At 40.5% G+C, this 25,318-nt stretch overlaps 1 protein-coding gene across 2 annotated transcripts in view; it reads right to left on the bottom strand.

The window, feature by feature from the left end:
• Window positions 1-24,945, bottom strand: part of TMEM41A (transmembrane protein 41A) — a 35,899-nt gene extending 10,954 nt beyond the window's left edge. For both annotated transcript variants that reach the window (XR_003942852.1, XM_030209873.1), the window contains exons 1-4: window positions 24,474-24,945; window positions 21,452-21,605; window positions 20,762-20,923; window positions 5,436-5,574 (exon numbers count right to left, since the gene is read on the bottom strand). Coding sequence is in view for 1 of the 2 variants with exons in the window: in XM_030209873.1 (XP_030065733.1) it covers window positions 5,436-5,574; window positions 20,762-20,923; window positions 21,452-21,605; window positions 24,474-24,616 (598 nt within the window). In the remaining variant the exon portion in view is untranslated. The remainder of the gene's footprint in view (window positions 1-5,435; window positions 5,575-20,761; window positions 20,924-21,451; window positions 21,606-24,473) is intronic.
• Window positions 24,946-25,318: the final 373 nt, after the last annotated feature.

Genomic DNA, 25,318 nt, shown 5'->3' with positions numbered 1-25,318 from the left:
CCTCGATATTGAAAATGTGATGGTGAAACAGCACCCCCCACTGGCAGAACTGTAGCTGGAGGACTCCTGCTCAGTTTAGAGGGAACACTGCTGTGTGCCCCAAATTTATGCTTTGGACTGTTGTTAAATTGTTATTCAATTTAACAAATGTAACCATCTCTGCTACAATTGGGATCTCAAAACTTATTTTTATATTTTACAGCAACCCCCAAAAGCCCCACCCCATCGTCTTTCTTCAGAGAACAATAACAACTTCCCAACAGCACAAAAGTATCAAGAGAGAATGAAATAAAGCCCAGATTTAAAAAGTGGATGTCAGGTGTGTAATAGTGTCCACAATGTCCCTGTATTATCTTCAAGAAGTCCCTGATTAAACTCTCCTCCAGATATTCTTTCCTACCCTACATATCAATACTCTAAAGGGGATGGGATGACTTCTCTATGAGGAAAGACTGCTAGGGCTCTTCAGCTTGGAGAACAGACGGCTGAGGAAAGGGATGATAGAGATCTATAAAATACTGAATGGAGTGCAGTGGAATGGGTAGACATGAATCGTTTGTTTACTCTTTCCAAAAATACTAGGACTAGGGGGCATGCAATAATGCTACTAAGTAGTACATTTAAAACAAAATCAAAGAAAATATTTCTTCACTCAACATGTAAGTAAACTCTGGAACTCATTGCCAGAGAATGTGGTTAAAGCAGTTAAATGCATAAGCCATTATTAAGATGGACTTAGGAAAATCCACTGCTCATTTCTAGGATGTTCTTATGTTCTTGGATCTTCCCAAGTTCTTGGAAACAGGATACTGGCCTTGATGAACATTGGTCTTAAGTCAAACAAACCTTCAATAAAGCTCAATAACAAAAAGTTATAAGCAAATGTTTTTTTTATGTTTTTCTCTTTCTAGTACCCTAACTAGCCAGTGCACAAACTAATTGGTTCAACAGAGACAATATCAGATAAGTAACTTTAAACTTTCAATTAATGAAAAACTAAAATTAACATCAATGTATTCATGCAAATGAACAGATACTCTGTATCATTTTTTTCTCTTTTAACAGGTGCTTCAGGATTTCAGGACCCCCCCCCCCCCCCCCCCCCCCCCCCCCACCCTGGTAAGTACAAATTCAGGTTGTTTTTTTTTAATTTTCCTTTTTGTCCGTCTCTTTTGTCTGTCAGTCTCACTGCATTACAAATTTCTCTCGCCAATCTTTCTTGGCTTCTCTTCTGCCTTCACCTTTCTTTCATTGTAGCTCAGTAGAGAGGTGTGGTAGCCGTGTTAGTCCACTCTTAAAGGTTATCAATAGAAATCAAACAAAATAAAACATGGAAAAGAAAAGAAGATGATTTTATTGGACATAACTTAATACATTTCTTGATTAGCTTTCGAAGGTTGCCCTTCTTCGTCAGATCGGAAATAAGCAAATGTGGTAGCAGATAGTATATACAAGAGAAACATCAAATTCTAGCCCATTATAAACCATAAAGTTGTATTTCTCTGTTTATCACCCTCCTCTCACCTTCCCACACGATCCTGTCAGAATATCAATGAAATGTTTTCATGGCCCCATGCATACCCCCACCCTCCCACTCTGTCAGACTGTCAAAGTAATGCTTTGATGTCTCTTATATATACTATCTGCTACCACATTTGCTTATTTCCGATCTGACGAAGAAGGGCAACCTTTAAAAGCTAATCAAGAAATGTATTAAGTTATGTCCAATAAAAAAGGTATCATCTTATTTTCCTTTCCATGTTTTATTTTGTTTGATTTCTACTGTAGCTTAGCAATTCCATATTCTCCTTTATTTGCTACTCCCTGACTTTACCAACTCAAAAATTGAAATACCTTAACTATCTCAGGAAAGCTTGTAAAGTTATTGGCTCCCCAGGTTTTCCCTATCTAGTTTGCAAAAAAAGAATAATTACAGTCCCTGCTAGCATCCTCCCTCAAAATTATTTATACTACGTAACAGAACTTTCATACCTCAGGCACCCTATTTTCAACTGAATATTTAAAGCCAATTTAACTAGAAACATTTGCCAATTTTTAGTGTATTAGCAAAAGTCTGCTTAAACTTAAAAAACAAAAAAAATACACAACTCTTTTTTCCAACCAACGAATTGTTTCCATCACCAACCAGTGTTCCTGTTAAGCTCAGAACCTTCACTCTGAGTCTGTAATATTGATAAAGGGCCCTGTTTAAGCAGTGTTATAGGCACGTTAACATTTTTAATGCGTGTTAACCATGTACATGCCTACAATATCCCTATAGGCGCCCACATTGTTAGCGCACGCGTGCTAAAAACACTAACACACCTTAGTAAACAGGGCCCAAAATTTGTTACAACTCCTTATTTGCTCCCTTGCTTCTCAGTTTAGAGTGAGCAGGTCTCTCAAAGGATAAACTGAATCTGCCTTACTTTAATTTGGCATTTGAGACAGATCTTTCCCAGCTACTGATAGCTGCTACACTTTGCTATGCTGCCTTCCTAAATTTCTAATGGTATTTTATCAGAGCCAAAGTTAATAATCTCTGCAGGAGTCACAGGAACAATATTTTTTCAGTGAATTAATAGTCTTCCCTACTGTTTACGCAGCTTCAGTGACTGTGGGATACCAAGGATGACTACACCTGAACTACTACTATACCCCTGCACAGTCATTCAGTCAAACGCATTGAAGCCAAAACAAAACTTGGCTTCTTGGTCAATTAACTACTCAAGCACACTCTTCTCAAACACTAACACCACATTTTTTTCACAAAATACTTCCTTTTAGCCCCACATGACAGACATTCACACATACACTTCTATCACTGTCAGGCTAACCCACCCAACTGCCTAACTCGGCAGTTTAGAATCTTGCCTGGGACTCTGACAGAACCCTGCATACAGCTCTGTCAGAGAATCGGGCACGTGCTGCATTTTAAAACTCTGACTTCTCTCAAAAAACAACTTTTCAAAAGGTCCCTATCAGTGCAAATAAAGAAAATAGCTGTCCCTTATCTTTGGCAGAAGTCATCTTCTGCAACACTTGTCCCAGTAACCCGATGCACAATCATTTTCTGCTGCACGGCTCTGTTAAGCCAGCAGCCATGAGAGCCTTCTCAAGCTGGCTCCCGACGCCGTTTCCATGGTGCCCACATCTTCAGCACATGTATGCCCAGCCGGCCCGACCCACAACAATCACTTAGTCATGACTGAAACAATTCTATCCAAAAGCGTCTTAATTTTGGCCCTAGGCATTTTCATGTTGTTCCATTATTGCAGAAAAATGTCTATCTTTTGGTGCCACCCATGTCCTACCCAAAACACACTCCTAACATGCCCCTTTGAAATTTGGACAAACTGTGGAGCAAAATGTCTAAAATCAGGGTGTCGAAAATTGCAACTTGGATGTTTTGAGAGAAACAAACCCTTCTGTCACCTTATCACTTTTTTGGTTTTGAAAATGAGCTCCATAGTTTCTTAAGCCACAATCAAAACCTGAGTCCCACTCCCACTTTCTCCAGCACAGCACACAAAACTCTCAATGGACATGATCAAAAGCTTTCTCCACATTCCTGCTAGCTTTCACATGGCTGTTTCCCTGCTCTTGCCAATCTGAATTAAACCTTTTATCACAGTTGATATTTAGTTAAAACCCAAATATTCGGTGTTATATGCCAGGTGTACAGGCAAAACAATGGAGATGAACTGAACCCACTGTTCTCCAGTGTAAGCCTTGTGCAACAGCTACTGCAGCTCTTACATTCTCCATTAACAAATCCTTTGTTTATTTTTAATACAAATATATTACAACTTTGATACATATTAAACTGTTTCTTGGATGTATTTATTTTCCACAATTTAGGGCCATTTTTACTAAGGCACACTAGAGGATTTAGCGTGCGCTAAACAATAAGACGCCTATAGGGATATAATAGGCATCTTAAGGCCCTGTTTACTAAGGTGTGCTAGCATTTTTAGCACATGCACAAAATTAGTGCGCCCTATGTAGGCGCCCATAGGAATATTGTAGGCACATACACAGTTAGGACACACTAAAAACGCTAATGTACCTCTAGCGTGGCTTAGTAAACAGGGCCCTTAGTGTTTAGCACATGCTAATTTTTAGCATGCAAAATCCGCTTAGTAAAAGGGGCACTTAATGAATTTTATTGAATGGTTCAGGTTTATTTGCAGTGTCATATTTTGCTGATAAATTGATGCATTTCTTGTGTTTTTATTTATATTTTAGTTTTGATTTTTTTTTTTAGTTGAAAAGTTTTAGTTGTGCTTGTTCAGATATTGTTACATTTTATTGCTATTTTATGAGGATTTCAATAATTTGCTCAAATGTAATTTTATTTTGCTATGGTAAATTATGTACATGACTTTCTTAATCTAATCTGGCCATTTATAACCTGCTTAATCCCTGATTAGGGCCAATGTGGCTTACAAAAGAAAAAAAAAAAAAAGGAAGACCAACAGTATAAGAAGAAAATACAAGAAAGAACAGAGCAAGAAAAAAAACAAATCAATGAAGACCCAACCACACACCGCTACAACAGCCCTTATGCCTGCAGGTGTCACCTATACTTAGGCAGAGTAGGTTTCTGGTGGGTTTTGGAGGGCTCACATGTTCCCAGTTAGAGTGGGATTTGGGCCTGAGTCCCCTTCTTTAAAGTGCACTGCACTAGGCTACTCCAGGGACCTGCTTGCTGCTCTAATAGGACTAGCTATAACATCTGAAGCTATCATAGAGCTTAGTATACTATTTTTTAATCACAACTTTGGGGGACGAGAGGGTGTCTGTAACCACTGAAGGAGTATGGAAGATCATGCCTTAATTCCTCCAGTGGTCATCTGGTTATTTAGGGCACCTTTTTGTGACTTTTAATTCACGACTGAAAAAGGTCTAGACCAAAACATCTAACTTTTAACCCTGGACGTTTTGCTTTGTTCCATTATGGCAGAAAAATGTCCATGTTTTGGGAATGCCCAAATCCCAACCCCAACATGCCCCCTTGTGATTTGCACTCACTGCAGAGAAAAATATCTGAAATCCAAGAAAATCTCGATTTGGACGTTTTTCATGACAGCACATTGTGCCATATCTAGAACACAGTTATCTGCATGGGGTGGAGGGGGTGGGAACAGCTGGAGCAAAAGAACAGAGGTCTGGGACGAAAAGGGAATCAAATCAGTTTTGGAAGCATTCTGGGGGGTCAGGGAATGGGTAGGATTGGAATTTGGTAGGGGAATAGGGGAGCAGGAAGTTTCACAGCACCAAAACCTTTGCCAGTCTAGTTGACCTACACATACAGATTTACCCCTCAATGAATGTACCCTACTGGGATTCATCACGGTAACCCTTGATCTCCTCCTCAATCTTCCAGGATCTTCCCCACATCCCCCAAAATACTCTAATAAGCTAAATCTTACCTATGAGAACAGAGAAGAAGAATTGAGCTACAGGAATATTCAGGATTGGCGAGGTGATGTTCAAGAACCAGTTTGGGGTCATGGGGAAAAATCTTAAAAACAGTAAAAAGAAGAACAAACTGCTCCGGTTTTCTTCCACCTGTTAAATGCAAACAAAGGAATGTGAAACTCTTAGTATGTATGCAGCTTTACTTGGTAGGGCTCAGTTCCCTTTAGATCAGAGAAATTAAGGAGAGCTAGTGTGTGAAGGGAAACCTCCCACAGCACATGTGACAGGAAGGCTGTTCATTGGACACTTAGGTCCTTGTATTTAGTAGACTTTATTAGATGTCATTTACTTTTTCAGTGAGCCACCAAAGAAACATGTATATTTCACACAGTGCACAACAGAAAAGCCCATTTTATAAATTAACACAGTCAAAAAAAAAAAAAGGAGCGAGAGAGCAGCATAACATACATGCATAAGTTGTGATTTTGTAAACCTGCATGTCCGTGTGAAGTTGATTTGGAAGCCGACTTCTGAAACTGGAACTTTTTGCATAGTCAGGTGGTTTAGAACAGCAGAGATGTAAACATAATACCCCATTCAGGCACATCACCAAATCCCACATTCAAATGAGACATTAGCTGGGAATTTACACATGACTCAAAGCAAGTGTACAATAAATGTCAACGTGGCATTTTTGGAGGTATATGTATAGTCAGTCTAAAATAGGGAACATATACTTGGAAGGGCTACCCAAACCAAGCTCGGAACACGATTCTTTCAAATTTGTGTGTGCTGCCACACATACATATAAAGCAGTGTCTTCATTAAAAATTGCCTTGTATAATTTGAGTTACACATGCAAATGGCAACTAAGCATTCTGAAATGTAGTCCCAAGTATCATAAGAAAGGGGGTTCAGGATTCAAAAGGGGGAGGGGGCTCTTCTCTCTGCACAGAACTCCAACACCAAAAGATAGTCATATCTAAAAGGCTAGCAGCATAAGGCTAAGCCCTCACCCCCACCCTCTGCTGGCTTTAAAGGCTTCAGTAGAATTTCTGAGAAGAAATATTAATCCCAGTGTCACAGCTGAATTCCAACACACATTACAGTCTGAACTGTCAACATTCCACCAGTACTGCCTAGACTTTGGCCTTTGTTTCACAACTACAGGATTGATTAAACACTGCACAAAACTGTGAAGAGAAGTTAGACCTACACAATAACAGCAGAGATTCACAGGGTGCTGTCTCTACCTGTTTCTAAGCTCCTGCTTCTACTGAAACATTGCCACATGGGTCAGGAGGATGCAGTGAGGGCTCTGCACAGATCTGGACAGTACAGACATACAGGCACTAGGCTAATCTGAAGGAATGATATGGAGTCAACACTTCTTTCAGTTCAATAACTGTTTAACCAGAGTGAAGCTTGCTGACTAAGAATGTTTTTGAGCTTTAGGGGCTCTACCATACATACTGAGCTCTGTACAAGCCGTGAGTCTGACGTCAGTGCCAGGCAAAATGGTAGAGACTATAATTAAGAACAAAATTACAGAGCATATTCAAAAGCATGGATTAATGAGACAAAGTCAACGTGGATTTAGTGAAGGGAAATCTTGCCTCACCAATCTACTACACTTCTTTGAAGGGGTGAACAAACGTGTGGATAAAGGGGAGCCGGTTGATATTGTGTATCTGGATTTTCTGAAGGCGTTTGACAAAGTACCTCATGAAAGACTCCAGAGGAAATTGGAGAGTCATGGGATAGGAGGTAGTGTTCTATTGGTGATTAAAAACTGGTTAAAAGATAGAAAACAGAGAGTAGGGTTAAATGACCAGTTTTCTCAATGGAGAAGGGTAGTTAGTGGGGTTCCCCAGGCGTCTGTGTTGGGACCGCTGCTTTTTAACATATTTATAAATGACCTAGAGATGGAAGTAACTAGTGAGGTAATTAAATTTGCTGATGGCACAAAGTTATTCAAAGTGGTTAAATCGCGGGAGGATTGTGAAAAATTACAAGAGGACCTTACGAGACTGGGAGTCTAAATGGCAGATGACATTTAATGTGAGCAAGTACAAAGTGATGCATGTGGGAAAGAGGAACCCAAATTATAGCTACGTCATGCAAGGTTCCACATTAGGAGTCATGGACTAAGAAAGGGATCTAGGTGTCATCGTTGATGATACGTTGAAACTTTCTGCTCAGTGTGCTGCTGCGGCTAAGAAAGCAAATAGAATGTTGGGTATTATTAGGAAAGGAATGGAAAACAAAAATGAGGATGTTATAATGCCTTTGTATAGCTCCATGGTGCGACCGCACCTTGAATATTGTGTTCAATTCTGATCGCCGCATCTCAAAAAAGATATAGTGGAATTAGAAAACGTGCAGAGAAGGGCAACGAAAATGATAAAGGGGATGGGACAACTTCCCTATGAGGAAAGGCTAAAGCGGCTAGGGCTCTTCAGCTTGGAGAAAAGGCGGCTGAGGGGAGATATGATAGAGGTCTATAAAATAATGAGTGGAGTTCAACGGGTAGATGTGAAGCATCTGTTTACGCTTTCCAAAAATACTAGGACTAGGGGGCATGCAATGAAGCTACAATTTAAAACGAATCAGAGAAAACGTTTCTTCATTCAATGTGTAATTAAACTCTGGAATTCGTTGCCAGAGAATGTGGCAAAGGCGGTTAGCTTAGCAGAGTTTATAAAAGGTTCATATAAAAGGTTCAGATGGCTTCCTAAAGGAAAAGTCCATAGACCATTATTAAATGGACTTGGGAAAATCCACTATTTCTGGGATAAGCAGTATAAAATGTTTTGTACTTTTTTGGGATCTTGCCAGTTATTTGTGAACTGGATTGGCCACTGTTGGAAACGGGATGCTGGGTTTGATGGACCTTTGGTCTTTCCCAGTATGGCAATACTTATGTACGAGAATCTAAGAGCAGCTGGCATAAGAAAGGAAAGTGGCTGGTTTAAAAAAAAAAAAAAAAAAAAAGAAGGAGTAATAAATTAAAATCATGGGTCCAATATAAGAACTTACATTTAGGGGGTAATTCTATTAAGGAGGCGCCTAGTTTAGGCAGGAAGAACGTGCAAAAATGCCAGATTCTAATCATTTACAGGCTTATGGGAACACCTATTTGTATAAATGTGAAGCCATTGTATTCCCCAGCCCACACTCACCCCTCTGCCCTTCTCTCAATAACCATCCACTCTCTTTCTGTGACACCGTCAAAATGTTGATCACTTTCAATTCTAAACTGACCTTTAAACCCTAGATTGATTCTGTTGCCCACTCCTCTTTCTTTGCTCTACACCGTATTTAGGCCCTGCACTCTTTACTCGATCCACCGCTTATCCACACCCTTCTCTTTTCCACTGTTATTTCTCACATCGATTATTGTAATTCCTTATACTCTAGTCTCCACTCAAATGTCTTCAACTCATCAAGTCCTCTGCCATTACTCTTTCATTCTGCTCACTGCTTTGTTCAGAACACTGGCTTCCAATATCAGCCCACATTTAATTGAAAACCCTCTGCTTTGTCTTCAAATCACATCTCACTTCTGCTCCAGCATATCTCAACTCTCTCCTTATTCCCTATTCCTCAACACATTCCCTCCATTTCTCTACCACTAACCTACTTATGGCACCATCCCTCCCTGCCTTCCATTTAACTGTTTCTCAGCTATCTTTTTCCAACCCTCTGGAAACTCTCTGCCTCTCACATCCATATGGAACCTTCATATCCAAAGTTCAAAACACTACTCAAAACTGATCCGTTTGTCAAGTCCTTTGGTTCTTCTACTCCCTCTTGTCCCCTTCCCTGATTATCTTTTTGTTAACGGCATTGTCGTCTTTATGAACTCCTTGCGGTATATAAGTGGAGTTTGGGTAGAGCATGGCTAGGGCCCATAATTACACACATAAGTTATAAATCTTATATCTACACGTGCCTTTTGTGATTTAGGTGCTGACTTTTCTTTACAGAATAAGCTTCAAATAGGCACTCTTCTAGCACCTAAATCTAAGGGCACCCTTACAGAATTACCCTCTTAGGGGGTAATTTTACAAAGCATTTCTCATGCGTATGTGCCATTATACACATATAAAATGCCACACAAAAATTACCTATAGAAAGTCCATTTTAGGAGCAAATTCTTGGGATTTGTGCTGGTGTTTTATAAAGACATGTGGGGTCCTTTTACCAAGCCATGCTAAAAAGTGACTGCCGCTGGTGTCATCATGTGGGTTTTCCATGTGCTGTGGCCACTTTTACCATGGTAGTAAAATGGCCACCTTGCCCTGTTTTTCTGTAATGGCTACTTGATAATTTCCCCATTAGTGTGTGGTCATTAGCATGAAAGCACTTACTACCACCTATTTAGGAGGCAGTAAGGGCTCCTTTACTACTCCCACACTAATCGCGTAGCATGCGGTAATGTGCCTGTGCTACCTGATTAGCACAGGCATGCCTACTCTCAGGCCATGGGCATGCCTCTGACGTTGGAAAATAAAAATATTTTCCAATGTGGGATTAACGCGCACCGAGTGGGAAACTATCACATCCCGCAGTAGTGACCTTTTGGCGCACAGTAGGCCTGTGTTAGGCCTACTGTGCCTTACTAAAAAGGGCCGCAAAGGTGCTTATGGTGGTTCTCTGAGAAGCTCTATTCCCATTTTAGACATCTGAAAACAGACATTTAAATATCCATATCGCGTGGATGTCCCAATCCTGATTTTATAAGGCCAGGATATGGCCATCTAGCACTACAGTACGCCCATATGGCAAGGGGGCATGGTCTGGGCATGTCTTAGAGGGCAAAAGAAAGTAGGGATGGACAAATAGCCCTTCCAATAAAATCCAAAGCAAGGCTCTTAAAGGTGAATTTGAATGTGTTTCTTGAAGCACCAGTTGAGGACTCAATATTTATTGAGGTACCAAAGACTTGACATGGAGCCGTGTTTTGGCGTAAACACACCTGCTTCAGGAGTCATGCAATCTACATATGATCAAATATAAGCAAAATGTGTAACAAGCACTATAAAAATATACACAGATATAAATATCAGACTATGGTAGCTGACAATTAATAAAAATAATTACAATCTAAAATCATGCAATATATGTTGTGAAACACCTTATTTGTAATGCACATAAAATAAAAATAGGAAAAGATATATGAAAATCATGTAAATAATACAATTAGAATCTAAAAAATATATATAATACACATAAGATTTAAAAAAAAGTATGAGAGAGAGAGAGAGAGAGAGAGAGAGAGAGATGAAAACGCATGAAATGTGACACAGAAGAAACTCCCAACTTTCAAAACCCAAAACACTTAAAGGCATTTAATGAAACCAACACATGCAAGTTCATAGTCTGCATATACTGAGATCATAAACTATCTGATCTATTATTTTATGAACCATATGCAGATGAGTTCATGGATTAGCAACCGTATGTGAATGGAATACTGTGATACAGTGCAAAATATAGCAAAAAAGGCCACCAGAATTCATGCTAGAAATAAGAAAAAAAAACCTTACCGAATCCTTCTCCATCAAAGGAACGGCAATTTTTTAAATAAATAAATAAATTAATTAATAAAATACAGTAACACACCACAGCTAACAAAACTTATGAGACCTTCAGCAAAGCAAAATATATTATTAAAAGTAAAACTTAAAAAAAAAATAGGCTGTGATATAGAAACACAAAATTAAAAAAAAAAAAAAAAAAAGGTGAAAAGTAATTAAAAATTTCGGGGATCCAAGATGGCGACGGTGTGAATAGCGTCAACGGTCGCGTCTACAAACATAGCCCTAGCAACTTCTGAGGAGAGCGACTTACCCGTCACTGAGATGGGAAAGAGAAGAGGTAAAGTCAGGAAAGTTCCCTCGGTCCCTGGCGGGCTACCCCAGCTCCATCAGACGACGCTGAAGCAGTTTCTAATAGTGCTCGGCTCAGAGATGGTTTCTACTTCCGCTGCTGGAGCCAACATATCGACGCTGGCCGACAGTGTAAACAGGGCCTCCCTAAGCACTGTGTTACGTGCGGTGCCCCCACAACCCGGAAGAGGGAGTTTCCAAGCAAGTCCTGCCGCTTCAACCCCAAGTGGAGAATGAAGCGCTCAGGGAGGGAATTTGCTGGCAACTGGAACAAACGCTGGAAGCTTGAGTAGACCAGAGATGACATTGGTTCACACAGCTTTGTCTGAAACAGTGAGTACCTTGGAACAAGCTATAAAAGCACCTCTTCCGGTCACTATAATGGGGAAAATTGAAAAACCGGCTGTAGTGACATTAGAGTCACTTTGGGACCTAAACTCCACAAGTTTCTCTGCCTTACAAACTTTGATATCAAAGAATACTGAGACAATTAAAGTTTTGGCAGAGTCTGCATTAACACAGATACAAGTTAACGAAATCCAGGCTGCTGAGGTAAAACGTCTTTCCGAAAAACTGGGAAAAATGGAACTTGTGGAACAAACTTTGATTAAATAAAAGAATTTTACCTCAAGACGCATGGAATTTCTGGAAAATCAATCCAAAAGACTTAATTTACGTTTTGTAAACTTTCCCAGATCACCATTGGTTCCACCAATACAAATGGTTAAGAAATATCTGGTTGAAATTCTGGGAATGCCAGACAATTCATTGCCACCAATAACAAGAGCTTTCTATCTACAAATTACTGGTAAAGCACCAGATAATTTAAACCCTCAAGGAGCAATGAATTTGACAGCCTTCCTAGAATCGTCACTAGAAGTGATAACGCAAAGAACTACTTTACTAGTAACCTTCGCATTGGAGTTGGACAGAGATGCAGTACTCAAATTATCCTTGAGACATTTAGATTCTATGTTTTTGGATTAAAAAATAAGAGTATTTCCGGACTTATCCAGGGAAACACAACAGAGACGCAAAATATTTCTTTCATTGCGACCTAGAGTAATTACACTGGGAGCAATTTTTCTTTTGATATTTCCGTGTATTTGTAAAATAATATTTCAGACAAAGCAATATCCGTTCTTTGACCCAAAACAATTGGAAGATTTTTTAATAAGCAGAGAAGACATTTCTGTGCGAGTCTAGGCCCATAATGTAACACTGTATAGCAGCTTAGAGAAAACCCCTCGGGCACGATGTATTTCTTGATTGTATGATTTATTATTATTTATTGCATTTGTACCCCACATTATCCCACCATTTTGCAGGCTCAATAATTAATAAGCCTTTTTCTTTTTCCTAATCTTGGATCATTTACCTAAAACTTGTGGTCGATAGTAAAATGATCTTGTGATTTTGTTTTTTTTCTCTATGTAATATTGCATGATTTGTGTAATATCATTCATAAATGAATATGATTGTTAAAATTTAACAAAAAAAATATTCAGGACTGCATTAAAAACCTAGCACAAAAAAACCAAACTGATATGAACTGCATGTTTATGGGCACAGTCAACCATGAAACAGAGTAACCTCAAAACCCTTAAAGGACTATAAAAAAAACACATCATAATTATTATGAAAATATATTACATCCTTCATAAAAGATATAAAGTAAGCAATAAAAAGCATTTGTAGCAAGCGGCAAAACTGCTGAAGCCCAATCACTCAAACTTCAGCAAGATGATTCATATTTTATTGCGATTTAATTTAAGTTAAATGAAACACAACTGGCTCTAGACGACACACGATGACTGTATAATCAATGATAAAAAATACAGTGGAGTAAGAGATGGTTATGAATTCCAATACCTTTAGATATGTAGCTCAAAACACCAGTGTCTTAGCAAGTCAGCACAGGAAATTGAGGTGCCCGTGCTTTGGGAGTGCTAAGTAACAAAGCCTCATTCTGAATGTCTCCACAGTCACACAAAAAGCAATTGTTACAAAGACAAACCTGAAAATACTAATAAAATATGTGTAGTAATATCTCAAGATATTATAGCCAAAAAAGGATAATGATTCCAAAGAATAATAAATAGAAATATATGGTGACCAAAAGAATGCTGTCAAGCTAATTAAACAATGATAGTATGTGAGGAAGCCAAGAGTGTAGAGACAAATACAGTCTCACTACTCAATCTATACAGGTACTTATTTTATACCTGGAGCAATGGAGGGTTAAATGATGTGCTCAGAGTCACAAGGAGCTGCAGTGCGAATCAAACCCACTTCCCCTGGCGACTGCGCTAACCATCAGATGACTACTCCACTCCACAGAGTAGAATGTGCGCTTCAATGGCCAACTATACACATAGCTATAGCTATATCTGGTAGCAACTTCCAACCTTAGCGGAAATATTCAATCATCATGTGGCCAATCCAATACTTACATATGTTCCTATGCAAGGATTAACAGAACAGCATTCAGAGGGGGAGTTATCAACATGGACTACTGTTAACCCCAGCTATTGGTAACTAGGTCTCATTGCATAAAACGGGACCTGTGCTAAAATAACCCGTCTTGACAGTAACCCATATTGATAACTATACCCCTTAACAAACAGGTTAAGTTATATTGTACCTCCAGTCTCCAACCAGGACCCCAACCCCCCACTCCCAACTTGGAAAATGCCTGTTCAACGAAAACCATCGTCGAACCTTTTCAAAATCGCAGTGAAGAAATTTCTTGTTGTAGACATAAAGAAAGGACATTCCAGAGAGAGGGAGCCACAAAAACAAAAACGGTGAGCGATGAGGGCATAGGAAGTGCACAATTCTGCGCAGGTGGCGATTTCTGCACGTATCCTGCATGACAGTAATTTATGCATTTCTAGTTATAGGCACAATTTATACGTCATGGAGGTGTGGGGGATTCTACAAATTTGGTGCCAGAAAAGAAATTTTAAAAAAAATCAGCCTTTTATAGAATTGTGCTTAGTGCCAGTTCCCGCCTGCTGAAACCTGGTATAAATGCTGGTGCCCAAATTAGGCATGCTGAAGCAGTGATCTGTACCTACAAACGCAACTTTTCGGAATGCCCATGACACACTTAAGGCCATGCCCCCTTGAGATAGGCGCCATGCCTTATAGAATAGCACACAGCCAGATCACTGTACCCTCTGAGTGGGAGTCCTCCAGCTATAGTCCTGCCAGTGGGGGGGGGGGGGGGGGGTGACGCTTCACTATTATATTTTCAGTAGTGAGGGACAGGCAACCTGCCTGTCCCTAGTGATTGAAAACACAATATTGAAGCACCACCCCCCACAGGCAGCAGCGCAATTAGAGGACTCCAGCTCAGCTTACAGGGAACAGTGAACCAGATGCACGCGCAAATTTTAACGGGTGCAAGTTAAATTCAATAATTGTTAGTACATAATTAGACATTAATTGGCTCATTAGCCAATTAATCTGCATGTGCACCTCAGAAGTGTGCCCAAATTTTGGCATGCAAATCCACGCGTCGTATATAGAATCTGGGGTTTAGTTGCTGAATTTTACCACTGAGTGGATAATTCCCTGTCAAATCCCATCCCCATTTTAGACAGATAACTATTAGTTAAACATTTAAAGGGGGAAGTCATCAATATGGGCTACCATTAAGATGAGGGATACTAGTTGTCATTGCATAAAATGGGGCCTGTGGTAAAACAGCTTGTCTGAACAGTAGCTCACATTTCTAACTATGCTCCTAAATGCCATAGATTTTAATAGCACATAAGCAGTTGGTGCCCCACCACCAACCGCACATGTCCTTTTACAGTTTATTTAAAATGTGCTATATCACTAAACATAGGACATAGCAAATCGATTTACTGTAATAAAAACAATAAAGAAAAGAACACCAATAATTATAAACAGAAAGACGCAGACTCAATACCTATCAGAAAACCCCCTGTAAAACCTCCCAAATCTTTTTTAAAAAACACATCTGCAGTATTGAGGAGCCGGAGTCAAAAGATTAACAATCGTCCTACTCTTCTAGCCAAAATTCTAGCGTAAAATAATGAGTTTCTACCAAAGTCTTGAATTTTTTTAGCAAACTTTCTGCCCTTATATCAACAGGTAACTGATTCCATAAGAAAGAGACCACCCAGAAGAATGCCTTCTCTCTAGTAGATTCCCATCAACCTGTCATTTTTCTTAGCGCAGGTGCTAAAAATATCAACAGTGCAGTCCATGCAAGTTATTAAAGTACTTACTAACCCTAAAAGCACAAGGTTCCCACACTCTATTCCAACTGCTGTCGAGTGAAGGCACTACATATATTTAATGTGCATTGTGCTGAGTGTGCACAATCATCTTTTCCTCACAGGTCAGTTGTCTTGCTGCTAAGCAGTATAAAAAGTAAACCTGGCATATGAAACGGGTTGTTAGTGATGAGGGAAGAAGATGAAGACCACCAACTCAGAGAGACAAGAAAGATTTGCAGGAGAGGGAAAACCAGACCAAAAGTAGGTACCTATGATTATTGCCGAGAAGGGGGGGGGGGTAAAGGATACAGAGAAGAAAAGGAAAGGGCAAGGGAATTACGACAGGGAACAAATTATGTCAACTTGGAGCCTATGATGACTGACCCATATTTTCACCCAAAATCCAACCAGGCATGTTAGGCAAGAGCAATTGATTTGGCCAATCCCAGCAAATTCATCCCACTGATACTGGGGGGGGGGGGGGGGAATCATCTCCAGAAGCTGACCATTCCTTCTCTAGCAGTGCCCTGTAGGTGTGGGACCACGATAGGTCTTTGTCCTGCTGGTGTCCTGTGCAGGCAACGGGGGTAGGAGAATTGCAGATGCAGTCCTGGCGGAGGTTGCAAAAGCAGGATGACAGTCTGGGAGGGCCTGAAAGCTCTCAGGAAATAGCCCAACAGTCAAGCAAAAATATTAATTAGCCTCAAAAAAGCCCTCAATGCCCAAATAGCTAGTCTGGGTCAAGATTCAGAATGTCTGCAATAGTCTTTGGACTAATTACCATATCAAGAACAACAATAATCATGTCATACTAACTTGTTTAACTGCCCTTCACTAAGGATGGCAAAAACATCACACAGTCAATTTTCAAAGTGATTTAAATTGGTAAAAGTTATTTTACTTGCATTACTCAGCTGCCTGAAAACTGCCCTCCTCCAAAGTGACTAGCTTGCATATTAACTGTGTGCATAGTTTTAGGCACACTGCGAGGTGGTTTTCCCCCAGAAGAGGAGTTTTTAGGTCAGGGAAAGCACATGCACAGATTCAAACCTTCATGCGTACTTTTCCAGGAAAATTCTAACCAGAGAAAAAGCAGGTGCATGAGAATGTGCAAACTTTGCACCCACAGCAAGATTCAAAGCAAAAGTATGTATGTAATATCTTCATTTTGAGACTCAGGACAAAACCCACAAAGTAAGGGTAATCTTTGTCCTATATAGTTTGGAAAAAAAAAAAAAAAAAAAAGAAAAAACAACCTGTCCCCTATTGTGAAGCATACAATGCTGTTTCAACACTATTTGCCATGTGTTAACCTTTGTTGAAACTTTTAGTGTTATCTTTGGCATATCTGCTCCATCCTTTAACTCTAATGTGTTTTTTTGTGGCCCACTATTAAATTTTAGGTCTTAGTGCATGGAGGAGAGTATATCAAGCTAGATTGAGTATGCCCATTTTCATCTGACAAGTCCTTCTTTAGCAAGCAGATGCACTAAACTTTAATTTTTTTAAAATTATTATTTTCAAGTGCACAACTTAGGGCAGTAACCAGTCCTTTACTCCTAAGAACATCTCAAAAAATTAAAATAAGAAAGAAAGAAATGGACAAGAAGCAAAACCAGATGTTATAACAACAAGAAGCTTGCCCTTGCTACACAACAATTTATTACGCTATCACATTTGGAACTGAAATATCCCACCCTCCCCATTATAACCCTTAAACCCCCCCACCCCCCACCCCACAATCCCCCTTTTCCCACAGGTCCAGGTGTGTGGTTTGCCTAGTGGTTAATTGTCACTACCATGGTGGATCATAGATACATTTATATTAATGTTCATAATGATGATGATACCACTTAATAAAAGGATCCCAGAACTTCTGATGTTGTCCATCCACCAGTTTCTTAACCATGCCTCACATGTTGGCATTGATAATCCTTTCCACTGTTTTGCCATACGGCATTTCGTTGCCAACAGAGCTAACCATACAAATCAAATGGAATAGTAGGCCCCAATTCCAGTACATTCAATAAACACAATTGTGGAGTGAGGTAATTCCTCTTTGCAAACCAGCTTTAAGTTTGCCACTTTTCCCCAGAAAGCCTTTCACTACATTCCCACCATAAATAGTTAAAACTACCCTTCCTGCCAACTTTTGCCAAAATAACCCATCCCCCTGCTGATACCACTGAACCAGTTTCTGTGGGGTAACATACATACAAGACCCCATACCCCATCTCCTGTAGTTGTGCTGATACCCAGGACACTTTAACACTCTTAAAAATCAGAGCCTGTTCCCCCTGCATGATAACCCAACCAATGTCTATTTCCCCAGCCCTTTCGGAAAGCTCCACCATATCCTTTGGTGTCAAGAAACATAGCATATAGACGACCTGTTAAGCCCCCTCCTTACCCCCTTTAAATGTAGTCCAAAATTTTTCAAAAGGAGGGAGGGTCATACTCTCCTGACTTGCAAATAATAATGAAAGTCCCTGTTTTCCAACTGGAACCATGCCTTCAGTTCCTCATGAGATGCCACCCCAATGTGACAAATTGCCCTAGCCTAACTAAACCTTGCTTTTCCCACCTCCTCTTATAGACTGTGTGTTCCCAAACTGGAGGGAATTCTCTGTTGTATCCAATACCCATATGCACGGAATAGACCCTCTCACAAAGCAACTGTTTCCTCACTTTATCCCAAATCATAATGGTTAACTGCATATATGGATTATTATGATTCACAACTATACTGCTTCCTCTAGGAAGCCAACACCTTATCCATAGAGAAGTTACCCCCCACCATGCTGTGCTCCAATTTAACCCAACTTTTCATGGAAGGTCTTGGGCGCCATTTAAACATTACTCGTAGTTGAGCCACCCAAAAATACTCTGTTAAATTAGGTACTCCCATTCCCCCCTGCAGCTTCCCTTTATATAGCACTGTCTGAGCTATCCTAGGTGGTTTTCTCTTCCAAATGAAATTAAAAATTTTCTGTTGCTATCTCCAAAGTATTTTGTCCAGGACACTCACTGTCAGAGAAACATATACAATAATCTAGGAAGCACATTCATTTTAATGCTAGCTATTGATCCAAGTTATCAACTTTCCCAAGGAGCTTCCCGTAATTATACATATAGAGTGCAGTATACTCTGCTATGATTTGGACTCCAAGGCATTTTACACTCTCCCATGCCCATCTGAAAGAAAAATGCTCTTTCAGGCTTGCTTTCCCGGGAGGGAGGTACACTTGTACTACCTCCGTCTTCACATAATTTAAAACCAGCGACACTGCACTATATAATTTCAGCTCCTGCACTAAACTAGGAAGTGTCACGCACAGATGGGATACAGTGAACATAATATAATCTGCATTTAAGACCATCTTAAATGTTTCGGACATAATTAAATTCATAATATCCCACTGTGCCCTTATTCTAGCTGCCAATGGCTCCAGCATGAGCACAAACATCACAGGTGACATGAGGCATCCCAGCTGCAAGCCCCAACTCAACCTTAAATAACCTCCATTCACCCGAATGCAGGTTCTGGGTGTCATATATGTCACCCTAATCCTCCAACAGAAGTTTATTATTTATTTTACATTTATAGACTGCTTAAATAAAAAAGAAACCACATACAAATACCCATATTTTGTAACATAGCAAACATAAAATCCCAGTGCACATGATCAAAAGCCTTTTTGGCGTCCACTGTTAATAGCACAGTTGGGATCCTATGCTGCCATGTCAAGCTCAGGATCCACTGGATGTTATACCCTCCATACCTGCCTGGCATTATTCGCCTAGTCCTCATGTATAAGCTTAGAGAGAGAAGCTGATATTTGATGTCTAGATTTTAGGACGGAAACACTTCACTCTACAGTAACAATGAAGATAAATTAGCCTTGCAGTAAGGCTAATTCTAGTTGTTACTCTAGAGAGGTGTGCATTCTCCATTTACCTCTCTGGTTGTACCTCTGACGCAGCCTTCCTGCGAAACGTGGCCATGTCAGGCATGTGTGATTGTTTGAATTAAAGTTCTTGCTTTGAACTTCTATTTTTGTTGGTCTGCTGTTTGTTCTGCTGAGCTGTCCTGGTTTTGGCAAGACTACAATCCCAGCAGTTTTCATATTGTTCCACAGGTCCTCTGTCTATAACATGGAATTAAACACCTCAGTCAATTTGGGGGCTAGGACTACTGCATACTTCTTACACTATTTTGCCGTGTAACCAACTAGCCCTGGGGATTTCCCTTTTTTTTTTTTAAATTCTTTAATGGCCTGCTCTACCTCCCTCACCTGAATTTCTCTATGTAAAATAATAGCCTCCTCCTGAGACCAAGTAGCAAAGTTACCCCTTGAAAATAATCCTGAATTTGTGTGGATGATATAGTATTTCCCATATATAAGGGATGATAAAAATCCTGAAAACATTTTTGGGATTTCAGTATCTGTCTCACAAATATTCTCTGTAGAAGTTTTAATTTTCAATATTATAGCATCTTGCCTCGTCGCTTTAAATTTATTTGCTAGCCTTGTTCTCTTGTTTGACCAAGTCAAGGTGAAAGGTATTCTGCTCCGACTCTTGCAATGCTCTCCACACAGTTTGCAATTCCCTGTGGGTCTCAGTCACTCCTGTTCTTTTATATATACTTTCGACCTCTACTAAGCATCTCCTAAGATTTGGTTCTGCTTATTCTTTCTGCTTTTAGTGTGTACCAATAGTAATAAAGCCTTAAAACCTTCCTACAAGGTGACCTTAGATACTTCCCAGTTATCATTATTCTTAAAATACTCTCCAGTAGAACCTTCTGACTATATTCTTCTTTCTCTAGTAAGGATTAATTAAGCCGCCACAGTTTCTGCCTGGACTGACCTTCCCCCCCCCCCCGCCCCCTCCCCTCCCATTACTTTCAGATCTGCCCATGCTGTACCAGGTACTGTCTCTCTCATGTCTGTGTACAGTGCTGTGTAATCCAGTAGAGCTTTAGAAAAGATAAGCAGCAGAGTACAAAGGCTTCTTTTATTTTAAATAAGACTGATTACACTCCCCTCTCCAGCAACTCACATTCTGGGCCAACTGGTAAAGCAATGGAATTGTATAAACAGCCAATACAGAACAAATTCACTCTTTACAAAATGGCTGAATTCAGTCCTAGTGGAGCAGGTGTTAGATCAGCAGTTTGCTCGTTACCTTTGCTTGAAGCATGGCTACCTTCTCAGGAAAATACTGGACTACGAACTGCTTCCCAAAGGCACTGGAGATCAAGTAACAGCAGGTTGCACCAATGGAGGTTAATGAACAGCACAGAAGTAACCCCAACCACGGGCCGAACAAAGCTCCAGCCAGAATATTCTGAAGAAACAACAGAAGGACATATTTCAGTAAGGGATCTACACCAGGAGGACAGCAATGCGTCTCTTCTCATTTTCTTTCCATTCTAGTATCAGGCTGTCCAGATCTCTGCTAATGTACCTCCTTCATATACTTCAAGAAAGCCAACTAACCTACTCCTGGGATTGCTCTGCCGCTACAACCCAATCCTGCTCTAAAATGGCTGTGGTTGTTTAAGGAGTCCTTCCTGAGAAGACCGCAATTTGTGTGAAAGAGAACACTTAGAATTTTCTTTTTTTTAATCGCTTGCTGGTGTGAAAGCTAAGGTATACAGCATTTCTACTCAAAGACTTTGAGAGGCTTATTTAGAATTATATACAGCTTTGCAGTATTTCCACATTAAGTAAAATACTAACATTAGTGTCTACTCTCTATAACAAATGCCAAGAAAGACAAGAGGAGCCACAGTAGAGGAGAGCTCATGCCTGGGCATGGTTCAGGGCTGTTTAACGGCAGGATCAGGTTGGATCTTGGAAAAGCAATGCTTACCAGAAAGCTGGAGCCTGGGATAGCGAAGCACTGCTTGTACAGATAAGCACTGCAGAACAGCAGCAGGACATAACTCGGATGCTCTCGCTTGTAAAACTGCAGATATTCTGCCAGCTCCTGCAGTTCATCCAGGTCGGCAGGAAATTTCAGTTCCCTAAGAAGAAAGGGGAAAGAGGGAGGGAGACAGAATCTGATGAACTCGCTGGGAAAGAACAAACAAATGTGATTGGCCCATTATTGTAATATCTTTGGCCAACTGATGAGTCAGTAATGCTATCTGGAGATGTCATGGGATAGGGTTTGCATTTATGTATATAGTTTATATAATATACATATAGGCACATAAATTAACCCAAAAAGATAGTAATTCTGTATGAAATGCATTTATCCAAAGCCTACACTATACAGAAAAGTAGATGCCTATGTTTCTGAATAGAATACGAGTGTAGGCGGCTGAAACCAAAGGCACAAAACACTTTCAGCAGCCATTAGAGAAATCAGTCCTTGCTGGATGGAGATTAAGCACCCAACTCCACAGTAAACATTGCCAAAGCCTCTATATAATTAAAGTAGTGGTGGTGGAATCTAAATAACTCTACAGTAACTTACACTGAAAGATCCACACATAAAAATGATGACTGGAGTTAAGTATACATTTGTCCTTTAAAAGAAGGAAAAGCCTCAAGGCTCTCCAGACCCGAAGGTCTAATGAGCCAATAGCTATCGAAAATGACCTGAGTATTGGTCAAATGATCTGTTCCTTATCATTGGCAAAAACCTTCTATTATTCTGGACACAATATCCATAAACGTGTGTTCCAGGCTACCAGCTACACACTTAAATACCCCTCTTCGGTTAACTCATACAGGTATTTGGAGCAACGCAGTTCTGTATGAAAGGAGCAGCGTGAGCGGTTGAGACGACCGTATACTGCAAGTACAATAAGTGTTGGACTCTATGACTCTCTGGCTTCAAGTGAATGTATGATTTAACAGAATTCTCCTCTTCCTTCAAGGTAAAGGTACACCCGTATTATGCCAGTTGTACAAATACTGTGAATTCAATACACAGAGAACCACCTCGGTTTCAAGTGCAGTCGATCTACAATCTTTAACAAGCACTAAACCGAGTGGAACCAGTAAGTAAACGGCAGATCGACTGCACTTGAAACTGAGCTCTGTTTATATCTCACAGCTTTTATTTCCAGGCCCAACATATACATCTGAACTAATTCAGTGCCTTCAAGGACTGCTGGCATCTAACATATTCAGAAGTAAACTCCCAACACAGACTGAAAAAGAAGAGAAGGGCACACATCCCTGCAATATACCCAGCTGCAAGCTATGCCAAAACATTTCACAGGACCCCACAGTCATTCACAAAGGAAAAATATTCAACATAAAGGAATCTTTCACATGCTCATCTTCCAACGTGGTATATATCATTCAGTGTAAAAAATGTAACAAAGGATGCTATATTGGAGAAACAGGCCAGATGCTTAAGACAAGATTTAATTTACATAGACATAACATGAAGAATGCTGGTGCTAGCCGGGTTCCTACCCCTATGGGGCACCACTTTACCAGACCAGAACACTGTACCAGTGATTTCATAGTAAGAATCCTGAAAGGTAACTTTAAAAACAATACAGGAACGTAAGACCTTTGAAGTCAGAATGATTGAATATTTTGACACCCAACAGACAGGACTTAACAAGGATCTGGGTTTTCTAGCCCATTATAAACCATAAAATTGTATTTCTCTGCTTATCACCCTCCTCTCACCTACCTACCCACACCCATCCTGTTAGACTATCAATGAAATGCTTTGATGTTCCCATGCATACCTCCTACCCACCCCCACCCTGTTAGACTGTCAAGGAAATGCTTGGGTGTTTCACATATATTCTGTCATCTTCCACATTTGCTTATTTCCGATCTGACAAAGATGGGCAACCTTCGAAAGCTAATCAAGAAATGTATTAAGTTATGTCCAATAAAAAAAGGTATCTTATTTTCTTTTCCATGTTTTATTTTGTTTGATTTCTATTGATTACCTCTAAAAGTGGACTAACACCGCTACCACACCTCTCTACTTAACATATTCCTTAAAAGAAGAAGAAAAAAACAACCCAACAACTTTAAAATGGTAAAGAAACAAGCTTCTATCAAGAGGTGTCTACAGCTGGCAGACCACCACGGCGTCAGTTGTCTATCTGTAAAAGCTCCACCATCATTACTATCTGATTTCAGCCACACTTGCTGGAGCTAAATTTAGCTCAGAATATTCAATTCGACATGTTTACGGATTGCACACGCCAACAAAAAGTATCACATGCAGGGAAACCTTATTTTTAGCCATATCATCCCCACGCTCATTAGCTTAATGCACATACTAACCATGGATCTAACCCAACACAGGGAATAAGCCAATCAAACAGAGCTCCCACCTACTACTATTTCCCTCGATAGTCTCCACCGCCAGTGACCCTCCTGCTCTTCCCCGGTCCGAGCGCCGCAACCGGGCTCTGACCTCAGTTAAGAGGACCCTCTATTATTTAAATGCAAAGAGAGGAGACCCTCGAAAGGTACTGAATCGGAGGATCCGTCTTTTGCCTATTTCCCTCTCGCAAAGTGAAATCAGAGAAAGGAACAAGGTAAAAGGCGAATCGGATGAATCCTCGATTGGATGTTAGTGATAAAGCGCTGAGTATATACACCTGCAAGTGCTAGTAGTACTACTCATAATAAATAATAATAATACAAAGTAGTAAATATAAAGGAAGATTACTAAAATATTCCTTCCCCCAATGCTTTGCAGAGCTATTATCATTTGCCATGATGTGACCACTAAAATTCTATACAAAGATCAGTTTCCCAACTAGAGTACTACTCAAATGTTCAATTTATCAGCTTTAAAGTACATTAGTATTACTGCTGAGTATTCATGCTGTTATTGTTTATTAACACATTCCCATTCTTATCAGTCTCGATCCCTCACGGAAAGCGGACCCTCTTCTCACCTGCCTTCCTCATGCTCCTCTCCGGGTTGCAGGTGGCTGACAGTAGCAGTCCGTCCCCTCGTCGGTCGGAGACTGGTGGAAAGCAAGTACAGGTAGAAAGTGGAGGCACCAAGGATCAAGAAAAAGCCTGTCGGGGAGCGCATGGTGCCCAGCGAGCGCCGGGGAACTGTCAGTGCCACCGCCGTCACCGGAACTGAAGACACACGGGTTGTGCGGCCGGGAGGAGCGCTGAGCAAAGGGACACGGCGCGCATGCAGCTGATTTGGGAAAACCTGCTCAGGAGCTCTTGTGAAAAACGTCCGGCTGGAAGGTGCGAGCGGGTGAGAGGTGACCCCACCTGACCTGAGGCTCAAAACCTAACGAGCCAGCAACGTGGTTTTTATACCAGTTCTAGCCGGTTTAGCGAGCAAGCAGTGAAAGGGGACGTGCACAAAGGGTTCTCACGACTGTTTTCTTATCAGGCTAGCAGCTAACGAGATGGTATTATAATGAGCTACTTAACTTACTATACACAGCATGGAAAGCAATGCACATTTGCAGACCCACAGAAGTAGGGTTACCATATGGCTCCAGAAAAAGGAGGACGGATTGAGCCAGCCGGGTTTTACTTCCATTGCTTTCCATTACGTTTACTGTTGAAAGTTCTTGCTAGTACTTCAGAGCCCCAGGGTCCTCTTCTTTAGAAGACGTGAGAGTAAAGTGCTTTTGTCAACAAAGGCTTCCTGAGAGAAAAGCAAGGGGAGGAGGGAGAGGGAGCGAGAGAGCAGAAAAGTCTTTACCCTGTAGCCATATGCCAGCAGTCCTGAGCACAACAACAAAAAAGGTGCACTGTCTGTCTGGTAGCC

Source organism: Microcaecilia unicolor, chromosome 7 (genome assembly GCF_901765095.1).
Source record: "Microcaecilia unicolor chromosome 7, aMicUni1.1, whole genome shotgun sequence".
In the NCBI taxonomy this organism is placed as follows: domain Eukaryota; kingdom Metazoa; phylum Chordata; class Amphibia; order Gymnophiona; family Siphonopidae; genus Microcaecilia; species Microcaecilia unicolor.
Note: the sequence above shows the minus strand (reverse complement) of the source record. Positions and strands in the feature narration are given on the sequence as shown.